This window comes from Oryzias latipes, chromosome 20, assembly GCF_002234675.1.
Source record: "Oryzias latipes chromosome 20, ASM223467v1".
NCBI classification, from domain to species: Eukaryota; Metazoa; Chordata; class Actinopteri; order Beloniformes; family Adrianichthyidae; genus Oryzias; species Oryzias latipes.
This window is the reverse complement of record NC_019878.2, coordinates 10855405-10866222: the sequence shown is the minus strand read 5'-3', so window position 1 is coordinate 10866222 and position 10818 is coordinate 10855405. Positions and strand designations below refer to the sequence as shown.

Here is a 10818-nt window from a genome sequence, read left to right as displayed (position 1 = left end):
CACAAGGGTTACGTGTCATGATGGGTGTTTATTCTGACAAATAGACTGAGTAACAGCTGTTTATTTCTCTATAGAAGTCTACGGGATTTTGACCTGTTGGAACCAACGGGTACTTCCTGTTTGCAATGCCAGGTGAAGGAGTCACTCAGTCCAGTTCTCATATACAGTCAATGGCAGCATGTTAAGAGTTTTGCACTTTGCAACTTTAAGTTGAACTTTAAAAAATTTAAAATAAAAAGCTAAATGGATCAGGAATCAGTAAATATGCAAATTACTTTGTCTGTACACGACTGTACTGTACTGGAAATCCTTTCTTTGATATACAAGTTTATAGAACTTTAGTAGAATATATCTTACGTGCTTTTATAAATTCTTGTGTGCTGCTCCTCCAGAATTTAAAAGACGTTCTCAAACCTGCAGTGATTTTCTACAGCGGGCTGGCTTTAAAGCAAACATGTTTTCACTTGCATTGGTCATGATAGCAATAAAAAGAAAAGGGTTCAATCTTTAAGTGCCTAATGAGGAAAAACGCAACAACTCAGCTATGTTTGCTAAAGTAGATGTAAGGTCACTGTCAAGCTCTCAGGAGTCATGGGAATGTGGAAGACAATTTCATGTTATGACATTTGACATCAAAGTGTATGTTAGATTTCTCACCAGGAAGTTGTTAACAGCTGCTTTTGAAACTCGTCGTTTTAAAACTCAGGTTTGCTTTTTCCCAATAAAATGAACAAATTGTTGAATAAAAGCTCAAACATTAATGGAAAATGTTACTTTATTGGAAATTTGACTTCTCTTAGAAACATTTTTTTCATTGTAATCTTCCACTTCTGACACCAGGTGCAGGTGGAATGCAGAAAAGTCACCAAAGTGCAAAGATTGGACAAAATTGAAGACATAGAAACAAAAACATCACACAGTATCAATGTTAACAGCTGCAACAAGATTCTGTAACTGTCAGGTGTATTGCACTAAAAAAACTTGCTGGTGCAAACTGCGTAATAAATAAAGTGCTAAAACTATGGCTCCTTGGCTGCTTTTTGACTTGACCAAAAGGCAACTAAAGACAAACTTGCATGGCATTGGAAGCAATAAGACAGAAGACCTTTGCTTTCTCCAAACTTGATGAAAAACCTTTCTTTTTTTTTGTTTGAATGAAAGTCATTCTATAGTTTTATTTGCAAGGCCTACAAGGTGAGCAGAACATGGAGCATGCAGCAGGCACTTCCTAACTTTAAAGCTCACTAACCTCATGTGCTGAAAACAGTTCAATAAAGCAATTCAAGTGAACTCTCTTGCAGTTGCATGATCAGAAGGTCAAATGCATACAGTATATTTTCTGGATTTAACGCACTATAAGGCGCACTGAAAAACCTCATTTCATTTTAAGAACGACAGTGAGTACCTTTTTTATTGATTAATTCTGGTCGTGTTTAAAGCGATTTTGAGGCGCTGTTTAAATGTCAGTCTGTTTTCTTTTTGAGTGTTGCAAACAAGGTTGGGTTTTTGTAAATACACTAACAGGGCTAACATGTAGCAGTGTCAGAAGGTGTACCTTACGTGTTAATAGCAATGTTGGGTTCTAGTGTAGAAATAGAATTGGATAGACTAGACTTTATTGTCATTATGACGTGTTACACGCACAATGACATTCCAGTCACCGTACTAGTAGTAGTATCAGTCTGTTGTTTTTACCGGTTGGGAGTTAGCGTAGACATAGTAGCATTTGTTTTAGCGGTATTCTGTTTTTTACGTGTTGCAAACAAGCACGGGAGGTTTAGATATTCTTAATCAATGAGTTATATAGGTTAGAGTCACTACGCTGGCTTGCTGCAGACGCAAAGTTGGATGTGGATAGGTCCAGGTGCTGGCTCACCAGTGTGCTACAATTGCACAAACATAGCTGGACAAACAAGGATGTGACTTTTCACAGGTATTACTGTAAGCTAATAAAGGAGAACTTATAGAAAACGTTTGAGAAAGATCTGAGTGACTTTATTCTCAGAGTAGTGAACGTTTAGGCTGATCTTGTAGGCCTTTCAAAGTCAATGGTAGCTGTAGACTTTGTACTATGTACTATGTCTTCTGACAGGACCAACTTTTGTTTTTGTTTTTTGGAGGACAACCCATTGAATTGAAGCATACTATGAAGCGGAGGAAAAAGAACAAACCAGGATTCCATCGGTAGAGGCAAGCAAAGACCAGGGGGTGTATATCCCCTGCAGCGATGTGTCGCGACTGGCTTCGGCTCGACAAGCTGCGGCGGGCGTGTGCTTTACAGCGAACACTGGGCGGACCTCACCGCACCAGGGGTGCCCCCACTGCGACCTCATTCCTGTCTGCGGGGCCCCCCGGACAGGCACAACTCTCGACAAGTTGCACTGTTCTCAGTCCGCTCCGCTGGACCGGTCCATACACAACGGGCGCAAGCAGTCTACAAAAACATGAATACCACGGCCTGGGTCTTATTTTTGTCATGAGTTTTTTTTCTTATAAAAATCTGACCAAAATTATTCAAATCTCCTGTGTTTACTGCCCTATCCAATATGGCGTTGTTCTTTAGGAATCTTGGACAATGGCAACAGGCTAGAGTAGCGTCTCTAGCATTTTAAATCATTGTTCTCAAAACTCTAACGTGGCTAACATTATAACATTTGTATTTTATCACCACGAGCTAATGGATCTTATCATACATTTGAATCTTTTAGGTTCTGTTTTTATGTAAGCAGTTCTTTAAAGTGCAAAAGTAAAAACCAGCTCTTGTTTTATTGAGGTGACTGAGGCGTCTTCACTTCCTGGAGGATTTGATTGGTATGGTTTCAATGTAACGTTGCACTCCTGCTGCTTTTGGATGCAACACAATTGCGTCATCCTCTCTTGACTGCTGCTTGGCAAAATTCACAAACACCTACAAGGGCAAGGAACAAAAGGAATTGTAAATGAAGCAAAGTCAGATAGAAAAAGTACCATTTTTGGAGTGAATCAAAAAGTAACAATTGTATAATATAACAGAAAAAGTGAATAAATTGAACAACTTGAGTGTGTTTTTGAACTGACCTGGTCGAGCGTGGTCTGTGACACAGAGTAGTCCTCTATGTTGAGTTTGTCCTTGTTGACGAGGACCATTTGAAAGATTCTGGCCAGAGAGGAGGAGGAGATCTTGTACTGCAAAGTGTTGTAGTGTTTTTCTGTTTGGATACAACCAGGGAAGGTGCTCTCCATAAAAGCTTCAGCGCGACTCAAGTCTGGGTTGCAGCCAGGGTTTGCTGTCCTGATCTTCATGGTCACAATGTAACCGTCGCCATATCTGGATTAGGATTAAATCTTTAGTGGCGGCCCTTTTATCAAGAATATGACATAAAGTGTGAAAACGAACTTGTATTTGAGGTGTTGAATCGTTCCCAGACACTTGAAGGAACCATTGACCATGATGGCTAAGCGGGTGCATAAAGCCTCACACTCTTCCATACTGTCAATGCAAAAATCATCGAAGTTGAAAGCATCGAAGTTGTACAAACATGCTTGTATCCTTAAAAATGTTTACCTGTGTGAGGTGAGCACCACAGCTCGTCCGTCCTGGATAACGCTCATGATGGAGTTCCAGAGAAAGCGTCTGGAGAGAGGGTCCATTCCTGTGGTAGGTTCATCCTACAAATACAAAAACAGCAAACATGCTTTTGGTTTGTACAACTTGAAAACAGGTGAAAACTCCCCAAAAAAAAAAAATTAGTTTTTACCAGCAGGACCAGAGCAGGACAACCTATCATGGCGATAGCGGTTGAAAGTTTTCTTCTGTTGCCTCCACTGTAAGTTCCTGCAGTTCTGCTGGCATACTCTGAGAGACCAAGCTTCTGGATGGCCCAGTCTGCAACCTGAAGGTAGGAGGAGCAACTGCATTCAGTAATATGTTTCAAACTAACTATTCGAAATTTAAAGCCAACACAGAAATGTTGCAGTTCCCCAAATGACCACTGGGGGTTGGTTTCAGAAAAGAGATGATTGATGACAATCAGTAGAAATGATTGTCATCAATTTTTTTATTTCAATTTTATTTGATCCTAAACTTGTTTAATATTATGTGCAAGTTGCTGTGATTAACAGGTAGGTGGACAAAATAAAATGTTTGTTTTTTTACTTTTTTTTGCTTTTTTTTTAACCAAACTTTGTAACATTATTAATATAATAATAAACACGAAAACAGTTAACCATTATTCTAAATCCTCTAAATCCTGATGGACATTGACAACATAGGGAAAGCAGGTCCATGGTTGTATTTTTTAAGATCATTTGCAATCTCGTTGCCATACAAAAAAATTAAGGGGACCGCATTTCTGAAAAGTTGGGTTTTATAATATTTGAATCTACATTTGTAGTTAATAGAACATTTGTTGATTAAAGCCACTTTGCTGAAGGTTAAATGCCCTGGAGTGGATGAAAAAAAACAAATGTACATGAGGTGTACATGAGTTAAGGATCCGATGGAGACAGGTGGGATGTGTTAGTTGGTGGTTTTGGAGGTGACACATAGATCTCGGCTGACGGTGCTGTAGCAAGATTTGAAAAGCCCTGGATTGCCATGCTATATTTGAGGCTTCCTGCTTCATACCCTTGCATCTTCTAAGAGGCCGAATCCTGACTGCTGATACTGATGTCAGCAGTGGATAGAGGAAAGAGATAAGGAAAACACATAATGGTACCAGCCATTGAGCCCTAATAATATCCACATCTGCCTTAGGGGGATAAAAAAGAAGGTACAGCTCCGGAAATCCGTGTTCCTGCTTTTGAATCCAAGATGGTCTAAACTTGCAGGCTGGGATAATCCACTGTTCTTCTATTTCAAGATGTCCTTTCCTCCCCTACACAGTGTAGTGTTTAAAGCTAATTTTCAAAAACATACTATTCACATCTAGGCTGGTTTAATAAGATTCAAAACGTGCTTTATTCAGCAAACAATCAGCTGACAGGCATCAAACTGTCTAGTATTTCCTTATGTCTTTTGGTTTTTGTTACTATTGCTAAACAGGTATTTACCCAGCATTTCTCACCCTAAGTGCAGGTATGACTATTTTTAAATCTGGTTTTATTCTAGTTAAGGTAATCAAACTAGAATGTGTTGTGTTTTAATCGGAGTACAAGTTTAACGCTATATAATTGTTCATATTACATTTGATACATGCATTTCTGAGACTCTTAATCTCATTAGCATGATCCAAACTTTCCTTAAAAAACGCATTGTGTTTAACTTGGTTCATTTTTTCTGCCCTGTAGTTCATCTTCACTCCGCTAGGGGTAGTAGAGAGCTTTTCCTGCTCATTTTAAAACGGCTGCCTCCCTGAAATCTAAAAAATACTTTTGGCAGGAAAAAGTTTTTTTAGCTAATTTTCAAGACTTTCTGGTGTGAATAACTTGAATATTGTTAATAATTTTTAAATGACTAGTTGCTTTTTTGAAAGAATGAAAGTGTTATTGATAATTGCTTGATGATCAATTCTTTATAACACAGTTACAGCTTGTTAAAAATGTCTGGATCAAACTTGAGCCAGTGGGGAAATTAGGTGCTTTTTTCCTGAACACTCATGTTAATATTTCTTGTCTGTTCACATTGTTGTGAGAAAAGAAAAATTACTAAATCCCCCAACGTATCTTATTGATACTATAAATCTCATTAAAAAATGAAAAAGCAAGCAATTTTTTTTACCTTTCAATAAAAAGCTTAAAAATTGTCAAATACAATTGACTTCTCTTTTCATTCCTTGATGTAGAAGGCTTTACATAGATAATACTGGAAAAATGGTGTGGACATCAATCTAGTGGACAGCTTGGATCTTTATATCTTATTCATTACATCCCAGACTCTAACTTAAAAGGTTGGGGTGATGACAGAAACCTTCTCACCCTGCTGATCTGGGACTCTGGAACTCCACGGAGCCGGGCATAAAGATGCAAATGTTCTCTGCCTGTTAGCAGCTCATCTATGGCATCAAACTGCGGGCAGTAACCCATGTTCTGATGGACATCCAGGATGTTGGTCAAAATGCTGCAATGGAAACAAAAAGCATCAAGAAGGAGATTTGTAAGGCTATGTTCACACCTATGTGTTCTGAGTTCTTCACACTGAACTGTCGCTACCCAATGCTAGTGCATGTACCTACAGCTTGAAGAGTTCGGATGCAAAATGTCAAAACGGCGGAAATCTCGTCATACATGAAAGACTTGGTGTCATAGAATTATGGCCAGTCACAAACCACGACTTTAATAATAATGATAATAATAGTAATAATACATTTTATCTGTATGGCGACTTTCTTGACACTCAAAGTCGCCTCACAGTACATAAGATAAATACAAGCATAAAAACCCAACAATTACACAATGTGTTACACATTTGTAACAGCAGTTTAAATGTCATGTGCTGAATGCACGATGAAAAAGGTACGTTTTAAGATGTTTGAAGGAACTGAGAAAGTGAGTCCATATTTCGTAGATCAGCTCCAGAGTTGCGAATGCTCTGCCCCGCAACTCTGGAACTGCTAGCATGGAAATGAGACGTGATCGTGGAGCATCCAGTCAAAGGGAGGAAGAGATCTGAGGGAACGAGTGGGAGTAGCAACAGTCAGGCGCTCTGAAAGAGACGGAGTGGCGAAGTTGTGGAAAGCTTTGAAGGTTAAAATAAGGATTGTTTAAGTGATCCAGTGAGGTTACTGGTAACTAATGAAGCTGCTGTAAGACAGGTGTAATATGGTGAATGGAAGGGGTTTGGGTTATTATTTGAGCAGCTGAGATTTGACCCAGTTGAAACTTATGGAGTTCCAGAAAGAAGGGAGTTACGGAAGTTGATAAGGGAGGTGATGAGACTGTGGACTAGGACAGCTGTGCAGTGAGGAGTGAGAGAGGGATGGAGACGACAAATGTTGCGAAGATGGCAGTAAGCGGAGCGGGTGATGTTATTGATGTGGGCAGTGAAGGAGGCAGTGAAGGAGAGAGTGCTGTCAAGGTTGACACCCAGACTCTTAGCCTGAGTGGAGGGAAATATGGAGGTGTTGTCGAAGGAAAGAGAGAAATTACAGAGTATAGTAAGGGTGGACTTAGTGCCAACAACGAGAAGTTCAGTTTTATTGCAATTTAATTTAAGAAAGTTTGTGGTGAAGCAGGATTTGACGTCAAGAAGACAATTGGAGAGGGAAAAATATAGAAAAGTGGAGCCAGGTTTGGAGAAAATGTAAAGCTGGGTGTCATCCGCATAGCAGTGAAAATGGTGTTATGTTTCCGAAAAATGTAACCGAGGGAGAGAAGGTAAATGATGAAGAGCAGGGGCCCCAGGACAGAGCCCTGGAATGGAGCCCAAAAATGAACGTAGCTACACCTCAGTGGGAGAGTTTTGAATGCCAAAAGACGCACATGGGTGCGTTTACATAGACTTTTTATACAAAGTGGTCGCTAGAACGTGCGTTGATGTGAATATAGCATTGACATGCCACCCAACGTATGATTTAAATGGTGGCGATTTTTACATTAGACAATAGATCAAGTTTTCATTCGTCTTTCCTGCTTAACTAATGAAGAAAACACAAATTCTGACAAACATCCATCTGAAATTATTTGTAATGTATACCATATATTAACTGGATATCCGGAACTAAATTTAGTATTTACAATTTCAAGGTAAAACCTAATAGAAATTTGGACTACCCATGTGTTTTGAACTTAATATTTTGTCATAATTTAACTCCAACATATTCTAACTTTATGAAACAAACCTGTGACCAGCCACTGAAGCATCTCCTGAAGTCACGTCAATGTCACCTGTTAGCATCTTAAATGTTGTGGTCTTCCCTGCTCCGTTCACCCCCACCAGACCAAAACACTGAATTTGAAACAAACAAAAAGCAAAACAAATTTTAAAAAAAACAACACAAAACTACCAAACTTCCAGCTTGTGCAGGTCAGTATTTAAGGTCTGTAAGGCAAAATTGCACCAACTTCTCCAGGTAACACTCCAACACAGATGCGGTCCACTGCAGGAATGATTGTTCCTGTGTACGTCTGGGAAAATAAGGATAAATAAATGCAAACAAACTTGTTTTTTGAAAAAAAGTTATTACTCTTTCAATTCTCAGAATTCATTATTATGAAGGAAAGTTTCACCTTGGACAGGTCTTTTATGCGTAAAATGTCATTTGTGTTTCCGCTCTGCTGGATCCGCTTTCTCTCCTCAGCAACATCCACGTCTTCCTCCAAAATGTGGGGCTTTGGGCCATCTGGAATCCTGCCAGTGGGGGTGTGGGAGGGGTGGGGTGGGGATGGCTATTTAGCGGATCAGCCTTCACTCTAGAGGGTCTCATCAAATCATAGATTGTGTTATGAAGCTCTGCTGCACTTGCCAGTGATCCATGAAGAAGCGGTACTGGATGAGAATGTTAATGATGAAATACACAAATCCCTCGGCAGCCATGCAAAACAAGTTCCTTCCGATGAAGACCCAGCTAAAGGGATCAGGACTATAGTCCTCACCTGCAAAAAACAGGTTTGTCACAACTGCGCCGATAGGTGGATACGGGCTAGCTTTCATGTTTTTCCAACCTCCCAAACCCAGTGCAAGGAGCCTGTTAGTGCTCTTCTTTTGATAAGTGTGCACTCCTTGCCCACATCCTGGCTGTTAAAAATGAGCAAATTCGACGATCAGAGTGTAGTTTCTGTGGACATTCAATAGGTCACCTATGAGCACTTGGATATCAGCTTCACATGCGTGCAGCATTTCCGCACGGTCAGAAAGGTCCCAAGATGCATATGTTACTAGTGCCTGGAGCAGGGGTGTCAGAATCCAGGCCTCGAGGGCCGGTGTTCAACATGTTTTCCAACCAATCTGCCACTGGCCAAACACACCTGATCCAGGTAACCAACAGCAGGTTAGGCAGGATTTCTGGGAAAACCAGCTGGAGGCCGGCCCTCGAGGTCTGGATTTTGACACCCCTGGCCTAGAGCAAAGGTGGGCACAGAAGGCTGCATTTTCCAGCATACCCTTCTCTGCTGTGTCCTTATTGGTTGAACACACCTGATCCAGGTAATCAGTATTAGTAGGGCACAGATATCTGGAAATCATGCAGACATTAGGGTTTTGAGTTGCCCACGTCGTGGACTAGTCTGTGGCATAAGACAGCATGACTTGTATGTCAACTGACATTATCCCTACAAATACTCCATGATACACTCACCACAATAGTTCCATTTTTATGATGTCTCCTTAAGGTGACTATACGAGCTGTAAGACATACCTGCACTCCCCTTAGGATGCGGCCGCTCCTCTTTAGGACCCTCCACAGGCCTGGACAACCCAAAAACCCACAGCAACCATACGGGTTCATGTGACTAAGTCATTAGAAGTGCACACAGCTTGATCACCTACTGTAATCAAGGGTTTAACAGGCCTGCTGTTTTCCCAAGAAACTCAAAGAACAGTTGCAGTTCTGAGTCGGGGTTCATAACCCTCACTATGAAAAACACGGACTAGACAAGAATGGTTGTAGGACCTCTCAAAATTAATAGGAAAACATTCTCAGAACTGGAGAAATGCTTATCTAAGTTTATCTGGCATGGGAAGAAACCTAGATTGAAAATTAGGACTTTACAACTGCCATATGAGAGGGGGGGTCAGGCTCTTCCTAATTTTTTATTTTATTACTGGGCTTGTCATGCGCGAATAGTGTCGGGGTGGTTGCACGCTTTTTTACATCAGGGTGAGTAAGCTGTGGACAGTTGGTGTTGTGACCTGTTGTCACCTCTCAGTCTCTTATTCACAGATGTAGTTGGACTCCCAGTTGAGGTTAAGAACAATAATGTTATGCTCACTACAATTAAGGTGTGGCATGACATTGTGACTTTTTGTGGACGAAGGAAGTTTTCTAGTGCAATGCAACCTATAATTAAAAATAAAGCTTTCCCACCAGGTATAAGCTTTAGTATATATGACCAATGGTACACTAAGGGCTTAAGATTTGTAAGTAACCTTTTTGAAAAAGGTGTTTTTATGTCTTTTAGACAAATTCAAAGTAAATATAATATCCCACAGAAACACTTTTTTGGCTTTCTCCAAGTGAGACACTTTGTAAAATCATCTCTCACCTTTCCGGCTGATCAACCTATATTGAATTCCCTTGAAAACTTCCTTCTTAAATTTAATGACGATGCCACAACCAAAAGGAACTTTATTTCACTTTTTCACGAACAATTAATGCTGTTAAACCCCCTCTCAACTGGAGGAACTAGGATTCTTTGGAGCCGGGATCTGGGAGTGGAGCTCAGTAGTAAAACGTGGTCTAAAGCTTTTGTATCTGCCAAGACAGTATTCACATGCAACAGACTTAGAGAGAATCAATATAGAATTCTGCACAGACTTCAATACACTCCACAGCTTCTGCATAGATTTAATCCTCAATGTTCCCCTCTTTGTATAAAATGTAAAACTGGTTTAGGAACATACTATCACTGCATCTGGCAATGTCCTTTGATCATTAGATTCTGGAAAAATATTGTAACAGAAGTCAGTTGTATTTTTCACAAAACAATCCCTCTGAACCCAGCGTTATTTCTTCTTGGCGTGTCAGTGGAGAGACCACCTCTATCTGGTCAGGAGATGGTTTTATTACAGAAGCTTTTACACCTGGCGAGACGATGCATACTGCTGCAGTGGATTCAGGAACAACCTCCTTCTGTCACACAGTGGTATAGAGAGGCATTCAAAGTTCTTCCTATGGAACGCCTCAGTGCCCTCTTACAGGGCAACTCTGATGCTTTTTATAAATTATGTAGGCCTCTGCTTGA

General features: G+C 40.3%; 1 protein-coding gene across 3 annotated transcripts in view; it reads right to left on the bottom strand.

The window, feature by feature from the left end:
- Nucleotides 1-757: 757 nt before the first annotated feature.
- The window catches only part of LOC101171449 (retinal-specific ATP-binding cassette transporter), a 45076-nt gene continuing 35015 nt past the window's right edge, over nt 758-10818 (bottom strand). For all 3 annotated transcript variants that reach the window (XM_023950290.1, XM_023950292.1, XM_023950291.1), the window contains 10 exons: nt 8382-8511; nt 8146-8266; nt 7981-8043; nt 7758-7864; nt 5896-6037; nt 3738-3872; nt 3545-3648; nt 3377-3469; nt 3058-3307; nt 758-2908 (listed from right to left, as the gene is read on the bottom strand). In XM_023950290.1, coding sequence (XP_023806058.1) covers nt 2789-2908; nt 3058-3307; nt 3377-3469; nt 3545-3648; nt 3738-3872; nt 5896-6037; nt 7758-7864; nt 7981-8043; nt 8146-8266; nt 8382-8511 — 1265 coding nt within the window. In that variant the 3' untranslated portion in view covers nt 758-2788. The remainder of the gene's footprint in view (nt 2909-3057; nt 3308-3376; nt 3470-3544; nt 3649-3737; nt 3873-5895; nt 6038-7757; nt 7865-7980; nt 8044-8145; nt 8267-8381; nt 8512-10818) is intronic.